The 18146-nt window shown below is 40.7% G+C and overlaps 1 protein-coding gene across 2 annotated transcripts in view; it reads left to right on the forward strand.

Moving 5' to 3' along the window:
* LOC117455764 (phosphatidylinositol 5-phosphate 4-kinase type-2 beta) overlaps nt 1-18146 on the forward strand; it is a 34122-nt gene that overhangs the window by 9130 nt on the left and 6846 nt on the right. The window contains exons 1-7 of one of the 2 annotated variants that reach the window (XM_034095321.1): nt 1788-2395; nt 5566-5663; nt 7974-8070; nt 8524-8676; nt 8891-9037; nt 13912-13950; nt 17124-17237. In XM_034095321.1, the coding sequence (XP_033951212.1) occupies nt 2252-2395; nt 5566-5663; nt 7974-8070; nt 8524-8676; nt 8891-9037; nt 13912-13950; nt 17124-17237 (792 nt within the window). In that variant the 5' untranslated portion in view covers nt 1788-2251. Of the gene's footprint in view, nt 1-1787; nt 2396-5565; nt 5664-7973; nt 8071-8523; nt 8677-8890; nt 9038-13911; nt 13951-17123; nt 17238-18146 lie in introns of those variants that run through there. The other variant, XM_034095330.2, reaches the window with a different exon arrangement.

Raw genomic sequence — 18146 nt, forward strand, 5'->3', positions numbered from 1 at the left:
AATACAAATATTTACAAGTAGATTATTACAAATGAGTGAATCGTGTTGTGTATTTGTACATTTATTAATGTGTAAAAGGGCTTACTCCAGTAATTTAATTGAAGAAGCCAAGATATCCTGACTTATAGACCCTTAAAAAGGTAAAGCTCCAAAAACATGAATACACTTCGCACAATGCAACTCTGTTCGTAAAGACTCACCCTGCTATACATACAGAAAAGTTAGCGTTATAGCAATAAAATGGTTGGAGGGCCCTTTTAAAGTATTATTTTAACTTAATGTCCAATGTCATCATATCTATGACACACAAATGAGCAGTACACATCCAGTTTGTGAAGAGGCAGAAGACTCAGACGACTTTTTATTCTTCCTTTATGAAGATTCATGTGAGAATGTTCCCTAACACTGGTCCCCTGAGGCAGCTGCCCATTAGTCATCTGAAATGTATTCATACAAAGTGTCTACACTTCTAATTGTACTACTTGGTAGTGTCTTTATGATACTGTCTATATGTATACTACCCCCATATTGTATTCATATTTATAGTAGGCTACTGCTAATACTGTTCATATCTGTCGTATTTATAAACGTATATTATACATTACACTGCACTTTACTGCTTCTCTTGCACATTTGGTGAGATGCTTACTGCATTTTGTTGTCCCGGTAGTTGTACTCGATAAAGTTACATTTGATCTAATCATGGATTTAGATATTTTCTCAAACATAGTGGTGGTAATATCTGCAGTTCAAATGTTTGATCCGATCTAAACACTATAGGTGCAGACAGGAGCTCAGTATGTTGTTTTTAAAGAGCTACCTGACATTTTTATAGGGACACAGAATCTGACCGATTTAAGTTCAGGGCCATAAACACCCGAGGACACTGAGGTCATGTCCGCGTCATGTCCGCTGGTGGTGGGTTTTTTCAGGATTGTTTTGCATTTAGCCACCTGGGGGTACTTCACACTCCACAAACTAATAATAAAGAAATCGACATCTGGATTTTTTTTTTACAGCTTATAAACTCTATAGTATTTTCTCACTAGAAATGTAAAAAGTGTACACACATGAATCCATTATCAAGTACACAGGCCAACTTGCCAAACACCTAACTGCTTTTATGTTGACTTATCAATTAGGATGTACTTAAAGCCCTTGAAAAAAACACGTACGAGCTTTTTACAACACAAAAGCCAACATAGCAGCAGGGGGAGGGGAAGAATAAGAGTGAGAGGGAGGACACATTGAAGTCAGTTAAAGACAAATATCCATTTACTGTATTTTATGTTCGCCCAACTGTCACTATGTGCTGGGCATGCATGTTGCGCTGATTAGCCGTTTAGAAAAATGTAAAAGTTTCTGCACATATTTGTGTAGTGTTTCTGCACACAGAAAGGACCCATAAAAGAGGAGTGTGCTCTTGATTGAATTCGGTGGACAAAAAGTCTGGTAGTATGAATGAAGCGTGGGCCATTTTTGGCAAAAGTTTTCTTTTGATATGTGTGTATATAGTTATGAGTGCAGTTCTTTATTCTGCAGGATATATGGGGTGTTTTGCACTTTGTTAATTGTGTTAAGTTTTTTGAGAAAATTAGCCATGTTTTCAAAAACGTGTGTAAGCATTGAGAAAAACTGTTGGTAAAATACTTGAGAAATGTACTTAGTTACTGTCAAACACTGACTGTATGGCTCCAGCCTCCAACCCATCTCCCCTCCTCTCCAGTGTGTGGGAACCCCTGCAGTGACCACCGGTGGCCTGCTGGGGGCGCTGTTGACTGTAAAGTGCAGTACAGACGCCATCTTGAGGAGACCCCAAACGCAGCGCTGGTTTATGACTGACAACAATCTCAAGCGCATCATGATGGGATTACTCACTAACAAGTAAAACAGCATCACACCTGCTCTGCGTTGCACGCGCTGAAGTGAAGGAGCAGAGCTGCCCGGCGCGTGCTCCCCTCTCCCGGTAGTTTTCCTGCAGAGGGGCTGGCTGCAGCCCGATGGCCGGCTAGCTGCTCTCTGGACTCCACCGCGGCCTGCTCTGGAGGAGGAAGGGTGGTGACGGCGCAAAATGCTATACCGCTGACTCCCAACAAGACAGTTATCCTACCCAGAGACTCGCTGCGTGGTGGACGACGAGCACGATGCACTTATAGATTTTTTAAACGCTCTTAACTTTCCGCATTGTTTTGTTGTGTGTCGGGGCGACAGTGAGTGTCGTCTTGCGTACCCTGAATTCCCAGCCTGAGACATGTCATCCAACTGCACCAGCGCAGCGCCTGTCAGCGCTAGCAAAACCAAGACGAAAAAGAAGCATTTTATAGGACAGAAAGTGAAGTTATTCCGTGCAAGTGAGCCCATTCTCAGCGTTTTAATGTGGGGTGTCAACCATACGGTGAGTCCATCCTAACTGCCTCTCTGTCGCTAGTAAGCGGTTTGTTTATGCTGCTGTTTTGATTTAGCTAGCATGCTAGCTTGTTAGCCAGCTGCCCTCATCTGTCATGCCAGCTTTGAAGCTTTATCTCGTGATTTGTCTGTCATGTTTTCGCCAGGTATTGAGTAGTGTGCTTGGATAAACACCTGCTGGTTGACTGTGCTAAGCTGGTCATTGTCAGACAGTGTGTAGCTAACTGCCTCTGAAGCTAGCCTCGGTGTGCTGAGCCTGAAGCGTGCGTTTTGCAGGGATTTTTGAAGTGTGTGTGTGTGTGTGTTTTAAACTCTGCAGCTCTGGAATGAGTATCAGAAAAGCATTTGCAGTGCATTTTCACTCAAAGCATAGCGTTACCAATCTGCCTTCATAAATCATGGATGCTGATGCGTTTGGGAGCCAAGTCGTGAGCTGCGGCTGTAGTGCAGGAGCATGGAGCGGGAGGGGTGTGACCGGAGCAGCAGGTTACACTCTCTCAGCCCCACAGCTGCACACAGCAGCCTGCCTTTTGTTCAATAAACCTGCTCTGAGCGTGCAGTTGCAGATCCAATGCTTTGTGCATGCAGCCGACTGCTGCACTTAACTCCTGCACATTCATTTCCTATAAATAGAATAGAAAATATATCACATTCACTTCTGGCCGACAGTGCCTATGGCTATGAAAAGCACAGTGAGGTGCAACATCAACACCAGAGATAGATGGGGGGTGTTTGCACTTTGCAGCACTAGTTTGCTCTTGCTTAATGTGCAATACACCTAATAACTGTGTCGTCAGACAGCCACTCGGGCACAGTTAGTTTGATGCATGAAACGCAATAAATAACTCAAGGGTCACTACATTATTGCCCGATTTGCACTATTTGGATGAAACGTCAACACAGCAGATTTGCCCCTGTGACTTCTTCTTCCGTCTGATTACTGCAAGACATAAGATAAGAACCACCATTTCCTTTTTTAATGAAAAGACACGATAATGCATGCAATGGGGGAATTAAGGAGGCAGATAATTATATGGTCACCTCTGCAGCATCTTTTATTCAGAAGCTGAACTTTGGCAGTGGGCGTGTGGGTGCAGCACGGCCTGGAGATGGTTTGAGGTGTGGGCGGGAAGCCGATTCAAGACATCAAACAGACTTCTCATCAAAGTCCCCTCCTTCCAGTCAGCAGTCGTATACATTTGTAATAGAGCCTCAGTTGTGAAGCTTGACTTCAGCTCCACAGAGCGTCAGTTAGTGTGCAGATGATGCAGCAACTGCACCACCTGTTTGATGCTGGAAATCGCTCGGAATCTTTTTCTGTCATGTCAGAGTCATTTCCAATCCTGTTTATCTGAGTTTAAGTTAAAGAAGTGTTTGTGATTGACTGCACTGCTTCTGTCTGATAATCTGCAGTAATGACACAGTGTCGTGTTGCATATAGAAACATTTAAAAATCTTCATGTTTCCACAAGTTATAAGCAATACCTCACATTCTGATGAGTGTACTGTTACTGCACACATCTGAGTTCATGTTATTAACAAGCCTTCACAGAAAACTACCTGACTTAATTCCAATATTAAACTCGTAACTGTACAAACTACTACAGTTTGGATTTAAATATACATAATATATATATATGTTTTCCTACCATGGATTGAAATGACATTAATTTGTTGTTATTTACATTATGAATGTGGTATCGGATGATATTTTGTGTTGCTATGAAGTCATTTGTCGCACTCAGTTATATAACTGCTGCATATTTACATCACCTTACCATCAGGAGTTTGAGTTTGAAGAACTAGTAGAATGAATATTAAATAAACAAACGGCACCGCCAGGAGTCTATTCGTTATTACAAGCGTAATAAAATGCTCATAGTAACTATGGTTACAGTGATTTGTTTCTTAAAGCTATCAAAAAGCTTAGGGCAGAATCATTCCTGAACAAATGGTGTTTAAATAATTTGCTTTCAGTTATCCAGTGGTCAGCTTAAAAAAAATATAATGACATTCTGTACACAACACACTGACTGCTACAGTTTCTCTTCGAGTCGAAATACACTGAAACCAAGATGAGGCTTAGTAACTATTCACATTACTAATGTTACTGTTTTTGAACAGCATAATACTGTTTGAGGATATAGCCTAATTCTACTTTGAAATACAGTAAAGTATTTGCTTTATGTTTTCTTTTACAGTAATGTACACTATTTTAGTGTTTGAATTATACACGGTACAGTAAATACATTTGTAGTGTACAATAAATTGAAAAGTATTTGAAACAGTCCCTTTCAATGCTTTGAAGTCATGTTATAAATAAACAAAGGTCAAACAGATACTGATCTGCATGACAAGTAATACAAATTTAAATAAAAAAAATGATAATATCAGTGAAACATTTGACCCTCACAGATGTGATCCGTATGAAATGTTTGCACTGAACTGTGTGTAGTTGCTAACGGGCTCTTTCACGTTTCCTCCCTGGGGGTGGGGAGTGGTATCTCTTCAACCTTTCCGCCGCATGTATGGTTGTTTACTCCATAACCTACAAGGAGTTTTTTTCTAAAGTGTATCGGCCTGAGCTTTAACTCGGCATGTGTTTCAGCAGATAAGATCAGAGTGGGGGAGGGGGGGTCAGCAGCAGTAGCCTGCTCTTTGGTCCCAGAGTTAATGTTTGGTGCTGGTAAATACTCCCACGTATCTGTCACTCAAACATATCTCTGGATACTGATGAGCATGGGCAGATTGGACACTTTTCACATTTCACTGAATATGCACTAGTGCCATAAACATTATATTTGCTGAATGATAAATGTGTGTTATAATACGATGTTGAAAGAAGTATATTGGCCAACAAAACATATTTGATTGGTAAACGTCTCTTCAAAATTACACCAAAATCATTTAAATACATTTTTTCTGATAATGACAATTATGATGCTAAAAAGATCCACCTCTCCGTTATCGTGAATCATATCGCAATTGCATATCAGTCAAAAATAATTTGTGCAGTCTTGTTTTAAACTGTGCCTTTTATTTAAATGGTCATATTTGATTGTTTTCATATATTCTGCAAATACTTATAGAGCCTGTGCTGTGTGTGTCAGCTTCACGCTCCTGTCTGATCTCTCTCTGTTTTTCTCTTCTCTCCCTCAGATTAACGAGTTAAGTAACGTGCCTGTACCAGTAATGCTGATGCCAGATGACTTTAAAGCCTACAGTAAGATCAAAGTGGACAACCACCTATTTAACAAGTAGGTACATCACAGCTTATGAACTGTTAGCACTATTCGGTAGAGGCACAATCTGTAATCCACCTGCAAACAGAAAGGGTCAACCCCCCCCCCCCCCAGGGTTCAGAACACCTGCTGTCACTCCAACATGACTGACAGATGTTTCAGGAAAGCAGTTTCCAGCTACAGATTGAATCCTATCACAATACAAATCTAGGCTAGCTCTGAACGGCCTGTTATACGCTCGATTCAGAATAAATGTCACCCTGCAGATTGTGACACAACCATCTTTGCACTACTGATAATCCTCATGGCTAGTGTCAGTGCAGGACTGGAGCAGGGTGGTGTTTTCCTTAAGCTTGTCAGGCTGAGAATAGCATGAGATCATTTCAGAGCTGTGACCTGCCCAAGACACACCTGTGTAATAAGCATGCTGCTAAATAAGCAATGTGATATGACACAAAGACAACTTGGTGAAGTAGATACATCTACAGTATAGTTGTGTATGAAAAACTTGGTTTCCAGGTTCCTAAACAATGCAATATAAATATATACAAGACATAAAACAAAACAAAAAAACTATAAAACTAGTGCAAGCTCATGAGAATCTGATAATCTTGTAGCCAGTTTGAGTGATGCACCTACAGTTTAGCCTCATGTGGTTTGGTCTTTTTACACTATCTCGCATAACATGTCATCTCGCTGACGCTTTAATCCAAAGCGGTTAACATACACTCTTATGACATAGACATACACTCTTATGACATAGACATACACTCTTATACCATAGACATACACTCTTATACCATAGACATACACTCTTATGACATAGACATACACTCTTATACCATAGACATACACTCTTATGACATAGACATACACTCTTATACCATAGACATACACTCTTATACCATAGACATTATGACATAGACATACACTCTTATACCATAGACATACACTCTTATACCATAGACATACACTCTTATACCATAGACATACACTCTTATGACATAGACATACACTCTTATACCATAGACATACACTCTTATACCATAGACATACACTATTATACCATAGACATACACTCTTATGACATAGACATACACTCTTATACCATAGACATTATGACATAGACATACACTATTATACCATAGACATACACTCTTATACCATAGACATACACTCTTATACCATAGACATTATGACATAGACATACACTATTATACCATAGACATACACTCTTATACCATAGACATTATGACATAGACATACACTATTATACCATAGACATTATGACATAGACATACACTATTATACCATAGACATACACTCTTATGACATAGACATACACTCTTATACCATAGACATACACTCTTATACCATAGACATACACTCGTATACCATAGACATGTCTACAGGAGCGATATAGGGTCAGTATGCCCAAAGAAGCTGACTGCTGCAGGGGGGTTGAACCACTCTGAGCCAAAAGTATTGTGTTGCTTTGAGAACATCTGAGTGCTACTAGCCAGACACAAACCACGCAACAATTACAATGCAACATTTGTTTTTAGTTATTATCTTTGCTAATATTTCAAACACAGATTGACAGAAATGACGAAGAGGATGTGGTTGACAGTGTCAGATTACAGCAGTGCAGCACAAAATATAAGAACATACATTTACATAAGTAAAGTAAATGAATAAATAAACAATTTGAGAGAGTGGGGTCTTATTTGGGGATATCTGGGAAGGTTTTTCTTGTTAGTATTAGACGTCTAACAATGCACATTTAATTTGAAATGTTTTGCTGCAATTGAAATGTATCTGTGTATTACATTTTGTCACAGTTTGTAGTGATATATGTTTTTGGTCGGGGATGTTGTTCACTAGTTTGCAATCACATGTCTCTTTCTATTGCTCTACCTGCACAAATACACTCTATATGATGACTGCCAATAGGAATAGAGGATGACTCTAAAAAAAAAAAAGTCACAATTAACAGCAAATGTTCATTCAATAAAATGTATGTTTGCTTTTGAGTGATTGGAAACATGTGTGCTCACACAGGAAACATGTTTTGTTTGCTATACTGAATTCAAAAGAGGTGTTTTGATATTTGATGCACTTTAAGTGCTTGCATCCTGCACACCAGAAGCATCTCTTAAAGCTACACATGTCTGATTGGTATTACTGTCTATGCAGGATCCACAGAATAGGAGAAATAAATCCAACACTCAGCAAGCAAATGTTTGTCAATCATCACTCCTCCTCAGTTCCAGTAATGAATCCCTGAGTGTTTGGTGTTCTGACTGTGTGTCTCTTCCCCTTCAGAGAAAACCTGCCTAGTCGCTTTAAGTTCAAAGAGTACTGTCCCATGGTGTTCAGGAACCTGAGGGAGAGGTTCTGCATCGACGACCAGGACTACCAGGCAAGTCTCCCACGGACCAACTCTGATGGATCATTTCATCTCAGAGATCCCAAACCTGAAATCTGATTGATCTGTTACATTTGTGTACCCTGGAAATATCCCTAAAGGTCTCATTAGAAGCCATAGATTCTTTTTGAGGATAATTATGGAAAGTATAGAAACTGACAAAATTCTGCCGTAATCAACGCTGAGTGGAGAAAAATAACTTTTAGTCTCTGAATTAAAAAGTAAAATGTAGATCCATATTGAGGGAAATTCTGATTGTTATAAATGTTTTGGATCTTAACAATGTCTCTTTTGGTTGAGCTCTCTTTTATGCATTGTAAAATGTAATTGCATTTGTTATTTGTATGCTTTATTGTCCCAGTCCTCACCTGTTCTATTTCAATAAAAAAGTGTAAAAAAAAGAGTTCTTGGAGAGTTATATATAACTAGATGTCTTTTTTTTGGCAGAACTCTTTGACGAGGAGCGCCCCGCTCAACAGCGACTCCCAGGGTCGCTTCGGCAACCGCTTCCTGTCCAGCTACGACCACCGCTTTGTCATCAAGACCGTGTCCAGTGAGGACATCGCCGAGATGCACAACATCCTAAAGAAATATCACCAGGTAGCAGCCCCTCTCACCACAAAGTGTCTGTGATGTGGTTGAATATATGTATTGTTATTGCAGGAACACAGGAAAGAAAGTCACAAATCCACGTAAATGATGCAACAGTGTTGAATATGACTGAAGAGCAGTGTCCAGTTTTAATCAGGTTTCATATTCCTCACTCCCACACTTTCCGCTCCACTCTCTGCCCCCCTCCCCTGATTGTGTGCAGTTTATCGTGGAGTGTCATGGCAACACGCTGCTCCCTCAGTTCCTGGGCATGTACCGGCTGACGGTGGACGGGGTGGAGACCTACATGGTGGTGACCCGGAATGTTTTCAGCCACCGCCTCACCGTACACCGTAAATACGACCTTAAGGTAGAACACACACACACACACACACACACACACACACACACACACACACACACACACACACACACACACACACACACACACACACACACACACACACACACACACACACACACACACACACACACACACACACAGAGCTACTGAACACTATTAGCACAGAGCTCTATCACATATTTATGATTTGATGAATGTCGGATCAACAATATGTAGTTACATTATGGATTTATTTGAAGCGATGCATGAGGTTTGTTCTTCAAGGAGAAAGTAGGAAAATGAATAACAATCAATGAACAAACCAAACAGAATGACATAAATACAAATTAAGAACATTTATGACAAAAATAAATAAATAAAGATGGTTGGCTGGAATGTGCAACTTAAGCGGAATTCCAAATATTAGCTGATTCCACTTTCGTTATGGAATAATTTGCTTAGGTATTCAACCTTTGACACAATTCACCGTTTTCTCCTCTCACCGTCTCCTTTCCCGTGGCATAGGTCTACGGCCTTGGGTATTGCTGCGATCTCTCTTAAGGAGGGGCAGCTTTGGCGCATTGTTGTTGCCAGTCTATGACAGAGCACAAGCCACCATGAGGCAGAGATGGAGTACTCGAGTCCTGGAGTCGGACTCGAGTGCCGATTTTCGGGACACGCGACTCGGACTTAGACTCGTGAATTCTCGAGCACGATGACTTGGACTCGTGAATTATTGCATCGGCTGACTTGGACTCGTGAATTTTTTTCCCCCACGATAACTCGGACTGGACTCGTACATTGACGCTCCGACTTGGACTCGAGCAAATTTTCTCTGGAGTCTGATGTCCTCTATCCTTGCGTGTGCACCTGCGAGCCGAGTTCAAGTACTAGGCCCCGCTATTCAAGTCTAAAGATGTCTACAGACACACCCCGCATTGTGCTGTATGCTTTCACACATTCTGCTTCCACATTGGAAAAGAGCAGCGCAAAATGCTCGTTATGTGGAAACAATATTGAAGAGAAGGCTCCGTAACACATTACTCTAAGGATCGAGTTCAGACATATAGGCTGTCTTGAACCCCATCATCAGAGTAACGTGATCTAATCAATAAATAAAGATTCAGCCGATAACACGAAAGCACATGGCTACTTAACATGCAGAATGAGTAGCCATGTGCTTTCTGGGGCTAAATCTTTATCAGTAAACCGATTTCACTGGTAAAAGTTCCTTCAAAATAAGAGTCCTGATCTTATTGCTATCAAAATAAAAGTGAAAAACGAAAACTTTACCATAGGAAAATATTGGCATACAAATATAATCACTTCTCTAAAAGCTAACTCCTTTTTAAATATAGTTTATTTATATATAATAATATTAATATTGGTAATAAGCTTTATATTTGTAAAGCACCTATTACAAGAATTGTAGCCAAACTCGCTTCACAGCAGTTCAATAGACAGATTAGTATAACATGACAGGATAAAAGCAATGTAGAGGAGCAGCTACATTTCAACACATAGATCCACGAAGGTTAATACATGAAGACTTGTGACTCAGACTTGACTTGGACTCTTCTTAGGTGACTCGGACTTGGACTCGAACACAGGTAATGATGACTCGGACTCGACTCGGACACTCCTTGGGTGACTCGGACTTGGACTTGGACTCGACTACGACTCTCCCTTGGTGACTCGGACTTGGACTCGGACACTCCTTGGGTGACTTGGACTCGGACTCGACTACGACTCTCCCTTGGTGACTCGGACTTGGACTCGGACTCGAAGAGTGGTGACTCGAGAGTGACATGGACTCGTGAATTGGTGACTTGACTAAAACACTGCCATGAGGTAGTTCACTGTTCAGGGACGTAGGTTCCCTGGCGCACATTCTTTCCTATGGACGAGAGCTCTAGTTAGATTCAGGGTCCATAATTGTTTAGTCTCACTGATGAAGAATGTTGATTATTACACTCCGAACTAGTTAAAACCTCGAACTACAGAAGAGTTCTTGAATTGGTTTGGCATCCTCTGTGTCACCTCCTGGCACACGACACGTCTTATGAATTCTCCGGCCGAAGCTCCAAATAAACCGTCAGTGTTTGCCATCAAAGTTCCAGCTCTCCTCGTGTCTCTCCGAGTCCTGTCTCCATTGCTTCAGAAGTTTCCATCACACCTTTTTCTGTCTTTTATTTAATTAAAACTTAAATATATATATCAGAACACCTGCTGTCCCTCCAACATGACTGACAGGTGTTTCAGTAAAGCAGTTTCCAGCTACAGATCGAATCCTATCACAATACAAATCTAAACGGCCTGATATACGCTCTTTTCAGATTATTTTTTTTCAATTGACCAGATTTATTGCCAGTCGCATCCTTAATTCAAAAGTTTGCAAAATAATGTAAATCTAGCTCATTAATTAGGTGTTTGTTACCTCTCAGTTCTTCACCAGTACCAGGACTTCACTCTCCCTTGACCAGTTAAGCCCCATGCTCCCGGTACCGGGGGAAAAACACAACATCTTGCAAGAAACAGCGTCTGAGGGCTTCTTAACATTTGATAAACTATGAATGTGTCATACCCACTTAATGGGAAGAAACTCGGCTATCAGACAATATTAACCATTTTTAGCTAAACGAAACACAAGGGTAATAACAAGCCTCTGAATTAGCCCTGAGCGAAAAAATGCTAACACACTTAGCACAGAACTAACGGTAGAAATACTTTATTACTTACTTAAGGATCTGCACAAACAAGATATCAGATTCCACAGATTCTAGAAGTATTAGTATCATCACTGAGCGACCAAAACTCACGGCAGGGGAAGCAAACCCAGACAACACACAACGTATTTTTACGGGACCAAAACGGAAAGTAAGTCTTACCGTTGCTGTTTTCTGATCAAAAGTTGTGTGCAATGGCATTACAACGATAAAAACGCTGCTGAAGGTTAATCCATAGGTTAATCCAATGTGTCTGTGTCACTTTGAAATGATTACTGATAATCCATCTTCATATAACGTCAATAACGGAGATTTCATATTAGCTGCTATGATAGCTACAAGAGTGTATGACAGCTTCCGGTTTTGGGCATTCTGGCTGCGCATTCTGGTTGTGCATCACTCATTCACCAATGGGTAATGTTTAGATGGATTTTTAGGAACTTCCCTCTCGATTCTATTGGCTCTAACGGTTAAAAAGAGGTGTCAATCATCAAAATCGACCGAGGGGGGCCAGAGATATGGAAAATGCTGGTATGGAAGTGTTTTTTTTTTCTTCTAAACCTCTCAAAAAGGTCAAATTTCACTTGTTTTGCATCATTCTTGATACATGGTACTTATTATATGTTATAGTTTGGATTCCTAAAGCTTTTAGTCTACCATCCCGGTGGTTTTCACTATAAACAATGTTTCTTTTCGACAGACATTATCATTTAAAATGTGTTTACTATGTTCAATCTGAATTTACTTTAAAATAAAAACATCTATATTGATTCTGACTTTTCTACATCCAGCTCACAGGTGTATCATTACTTTGAGAAAAAAGATTATTAATTTAACCCTTTTTAGAAGGGAAGATAGTCATTTGTTCTGGGAATGTCATTTTCGAGCCTGAGGCCTGAAAAACAGGCTTGGGGCTTAACGGGTTAAAAAGCTCCTTCAAACCTAAGGCTGCAGTGGAATAGTCCATTTAGCTTAGGAACCTTCCTAACGGAGTGAAATGCCCCGGAAGTCCCTCAGTGGCAGCCATGATAAGTGCCGTTCGAATTCTCTAGAATGATGAGAATGATAGGAAAGGAGGTTTCAAACTTCCTTTATAACCTCCTTTAGCTTAGGAACCACTGGACCTCCCTAACCGACAGGAGAGGAGAAAATGCTGCCCCACAATGCCTTGCAGCTGCAGCATTTGCCGTCACTCAACAGTCGGCCGTTCACGGAAACAAACTATTATGACGGAGAAATTATATCATGAAAGTTACGGTGCTTATTAAGCATTTTAAAACATAGGTGGCAAGTTGCCAAAGTGCTTTGTTCTGAACGTTCATCAGTATTATAATCACAAAGAGAAATATGAACGTTAGTTTTCACTGAAATGATCAAATAAAGTCAACATTTCAGTCTTTACTGAGCTGTGTGGGGTTTGTTCAACTTTTAAAAGATGTTTGAATGGTGATGTACACACTGATAGATGTTAAGGACTAACGTTTATAATAAATACATCTGTATTGATTTTAAGATCTTTAGTTCATACAATCATACGTATTGGGATCATTGATATTAATGTGGACCGGAGGGAGAGGGTGACGAGCAGAAGTTTCACTTTCCTTTTTTATTTCAATTCCAACTTTGGTCATGAAGAATATGTTTCTCTGTTGTCCACGTTCATAAAGCAAAGCAGCAGCATCAGAGCACGGTGCAGAGTCTCCAGATGAGTTTACATCAGTCCCTCGTTCTTATTGAACATCCATGTTGTAGTCCGCTGTATAGAAAACTGTGGTTTCCATAGTTTCCCCACAGCAGCAGACGCACATTCAGGACGTCCGCTGGCGCATCATAAACACGTCAGATAGTGAAAGTGCAGTCGGATTCTCTAAAGTACCGCAGTCTCTTCTCCTAAGTCCTTTTGAATTCTCCTATCCACTATCCCTTAACCCTATGACGTTTCACTCAGAGGTCAAGGAATAGGAGATAGGGTTAGAACTTAGGAGCTGATTTTTAAACTATCCGACCGCAACCTAAGCCTCCTCTCCGGTATCCTCTGGAGAAAAAAACCACCTTACCTTTTAAATATTGACAGTGAGAGAGCCGCTGTGTGTAATATGCTAACTATGCCTTTGATCTATCTTTAGCTGCTTTGAATTTATTCTATTTTCATTCTTATTTTCCCTCATTTTTCAGGGTTCTACGGTCTCAAGGGAAGCGAGCGACAAGGAGAAGGTACGTTTTATTTCTGTGCAGTGACGGCAGCTGATGGGACAAAAATAAACGCCCTTAGCAGAGAGGCAAACCTGCCAAATGACAGCTAAATGAAGCATGTTTCAGTATGCAGATGGATTCTAGTAGTAGCTTTTGCACTGGCCTCATATGATCAGTGTGTACTACTCAGTGGAGGAAGAAGTACTTAGATCCTTTACTTAAGTAGAATTAATATGGTATTAAAATACTCACTTGTGAGTAAGTCCTGAGTTGAAAGTGTCACGTACAGAAGTATTTTCTGTCAAAAGTACTCGGTATGCACAATGGCTCTTTTTTAAAGTATTATTGAATATGTTGTAATCATCACTAAACTATACATATCATATTTTTTTATGTTGGAGTTTGTAAATGTGGAGTCAATTTTAGTTACCTTTTTGAAATACTGTGTTTATTAGAGATGACACTCGTGCACCACATCACATGCTTTCATACATGAAAAAGTAGCTATAGCTACAATGAGTGTTAAATACAGTGCATCCGGAAAGGCTTCATACCCCTTGACTTTTTTCACATTTTGTTATGTTACAGCCTTATTTCGAAATGGATTCAATTCATTTTGTTTCTCAATATTTCACATAATGACAAAGTGAAAACATTTTTAAAGAATATTTTGCAAACGTGTTAAAAATAATCAAATGAAATATCACATGTACATAAGTATTCACACCCTTTGCTTTGACACTGACAATTGAGCTCAGGTGCATCCCGTTTCCACTGATCATCCTTGAGATGCTTCTATAACTTGACTGGAGTCCAGCTTGTGGTCAATTAAATAGATTGGACATGACTTAGAAAGGAACACCCCGGTCTATATGAGGTCCCACGGTTGATAGTGCACATCAGAGCACAAACCAAGTCATGAGGTCCAGGGAATTGTCTGTAGACCTCAGAGACAGGATTGTATCAAGGCACAGATCTGGGGAAGGGTACAGAGACATGTCTGCAGCATTGAAGGTCCCAACGAGCACAGTGGTCTTCATCATTTGAAAATGGAAGATGTTTGAAACCACCAGGGCTCTTCCTAGAGCGGGCTGCCCAAACCAAACTGAGCAATGGGGGAGAAGGGCCTTATGCCCCGGCCACATGAGGACGAAAACGGCTAAACGCATAGGATTAACGCAAACGCAATCGCAAAAAAGCTTCTGTCCACACGCAATATTCACCGGATAGTGTCTGTCCACACGAGACCGCTCCGTTTAGCTCCAACCGCTGGAGAAGCTGCAGTACTATGCAGGAGCCTGTACGTGGCGCTGTAACTTCCTCCACAAAAGCAGCGAAGAAGCATGGTGGTCATGGTTGCCCTTCTGTTTATTCTCCGCGGTGGGGGCCGAGGGAACCGGGCAGAGTTTTTCGCCAGTCAGCGTGTATTAAAGTTTCAATCTTCCGACAAAATTATAAAAGTGCCGGTCAAAGTTCTTCTTTGTTATTTATTGAGCTTTAAAACAAATGAATAACGACTCTATATATTATAATAATAAAATACATGGAGCCTCTCTTTTTCCTCCCTCTCTTCGGACAGCGCCAGTGTCTGTCTCATGCAGCAGCTGATCCAGTAATCTGTGACCCGGCCGACAGTAAAAATAAACATATTTATAACTAGTAGGTAGGCTAGTTTGAGAGGTGTCTCCGTCCTGTCAGATTAGACTTCACTCGCGTGTATGTCCATATCGAGAGAAAGATAAATAATCTGAATTCAGGGTGCAGTTTACTTTGACGCGGGGGTGAGCAGCAGAGGTGGGGAGAGGCGGGGCTATTGCCTCATCACTATCAGAAAATGATCGTATAGGGAGTACACACGGAGCCGTTGCGTATGCCGTTCTATCCACCTTGGGACCCGTTATCGTTTCCACAGTCGTTTAGTGCCGTATTCAGTCGTCCTCGTGTGGCCGAACGGTCTATATGACACTAAACAGTAACGCAAACGACCGTTTTCGTCCTCGTGTGGCCGGGGAATTAGTCAGAGAGGTGACCAAGAACCTGATGGTCACTCTGACAGAGCGCCAGTGTTCCTCTGTGGAGATGGGAGAACCTTCCAGAAGGACAACCATCTGTGCAGCTCTCCACCAATCAGGCCTTTTATGGTCGAGTGTCCAGAAGGAAGCCACTCCTCAGCAAAAGGCACATGAAAACCCCCATGGAGCTCCTAGAGGACTCTCAGACCATGAGAAACCAAATTGTCTGGTTTGATGAAACCAAAAAGGATCTCTTTGGCCTGAATGCCACGCATCATGTCTGTAGGAACCCAGGCACCGCTCATCACCTGGCCAACACCATCCCTACAGTGAAGCATGGTGGTGGCAGCTTCATGCTGTGGGGATGTTGTTCAGTGGCAGGAACTTGGAGACTAGTCAGGATCAAGGGAAAGATGAATGCAGCAATGTACAGAGAGATCCTTGATGAAAACCTGCTCCAGAGCGCTCTGGACCTCAGACTGGGGCGAAGGTTCACCTTTCAACAGGACAACGACCCTAAGCACACCGCCACGACAACACAGGAGTGGCTTTGGGACAAGTCTGTGAATGTCCTCGAATGGCCCAGCCAGAGCCCAGACGTGATCCCGATTGAACATCTCTTGAGAGATCTGAAAATGGCCGTGCACCGACGCTCGCCATCCAAGCTGATGGAGCTTGAGACGATCTGCAAAGAATGATGGGAGAAACTGCCCAAAGACAGGTGTGCCATCATACTCAAGAAGACTTGAGGCTGTAATTGCTGCCAAAGGTGCTTCAACAAAGTATTGAGTAAAGGGTATGAATACTTATGTACATGTAATATTTGAGTGTTTTATTTTTTATTCATTTCAAAAATGATTTTAAAACGTTTTCACTTTGTCATTATGGTATTGTGTCTCGAATGTTGAGAAAACAAATGAATTGAATCCATTTTGAAATATGGCTGTAAAATAACAATGTGGAAAAAGTGAAGGGGTATGAATACTTTACGGATGCACTGTATATGTAGAGGAGAAAAAGTACATTATTTAACTCAAGTGTAGTCGACTCAATGTATATTTAGTATCCAATTGAAATACTTGAGTATACTGTAGTACAAGTGTGTCAACAAAGTACTCTGGGACCTCTCGTCATCCTCTGTACTGCTACTGTTTAATACCCAAACACCTCCCCTCTCTCCAGGCTAAAGAACTCCCCACTTTCAAAGACAACGACTTCCTGAATGAAGGCCAGAAGCTGCAGATAGGAGACGACAACAAGAAGTACTTTTTGGAGAAGCTAAAACGGGACGTGGAGGTAAGAAACATCACACAAGTGTTTGACCTAGTCTGCTGTAGAACTGATGCGCTTCACAGCAGCTCAGAATCTGATTGACAGTTTACACTTTAGCATCTCTGAATTGCTTGAACACATTAGGACTCAATACTTTTATTACAGTATAACCAAGTATTGAAAAGGATCACATACCTTAAGCTGGGATCGATATTCTTCTTTACTTTTACTCTGATGAGACTGTTGCTCGTTTAGACTTGAATCTAATACTGTACTAACTGGACTCATTTTAGGTGTCTTTAAATAATTAACGAAAACTTACTACCATCTAGTAAGGATACAAAAAAGATGCTTTTGTTCAGTGGGATTCTTTTTATTTCAGTGAAATCATACTGCAGTTATACATAGTTCTGTTTAAAAGCTCTGTTGAAAAAAAGCTGACTATATTGGGTTTGACAATTTGGAAGAAATAAGTACTTGTGATTATTTGATACAATATTGAAGGGATTGATCACGTTGCATTATTATTCCCTTTATCATTGAGGATACATTGAAAATGATCATTGTGTGATTTTCTGTACTAAACAAAGATATATTATTAAATCCATAGGAACATATTTTGGCCATCCATGCAGCATTACATTCAGAATAATAACAATATAAAACATATTTTGCCTTTAGGAAAAATTGCACCTCCTCCTGTTCAAATAATGCATTAACCCATATTGTGGTTTTGATCACATTTTAAATGGAGTGTGCAGACCTATGAGGTTTCACACTTTAAAGCCGGATGAATTATTTATTTAAGCACTTGGGGCTAAAAAAGCGACAAACACAACATTGATATATTATCACCTTTTTATAAGTTTGCGTGGCTAACACATTTTACACATCCAGCTAACCAAAATATTTGGTTAAATAAAAAAAATGTGA

This window comes from Pseudochaenichthys georgianus, chromosome 1, assembly GCF_902827115.2.
Source record: "Pseudochaenichthys georgianus chromosome 1, fPseGeo1.2, whole genome shotgun sequence".
Lineage (NCBI taxonomy): Eukaryota > Metazoa > Chordata > Actinopteri > Perciformes > Channichthyidae > Pseudochaenichthys > Pseudochaenichthys georgianus.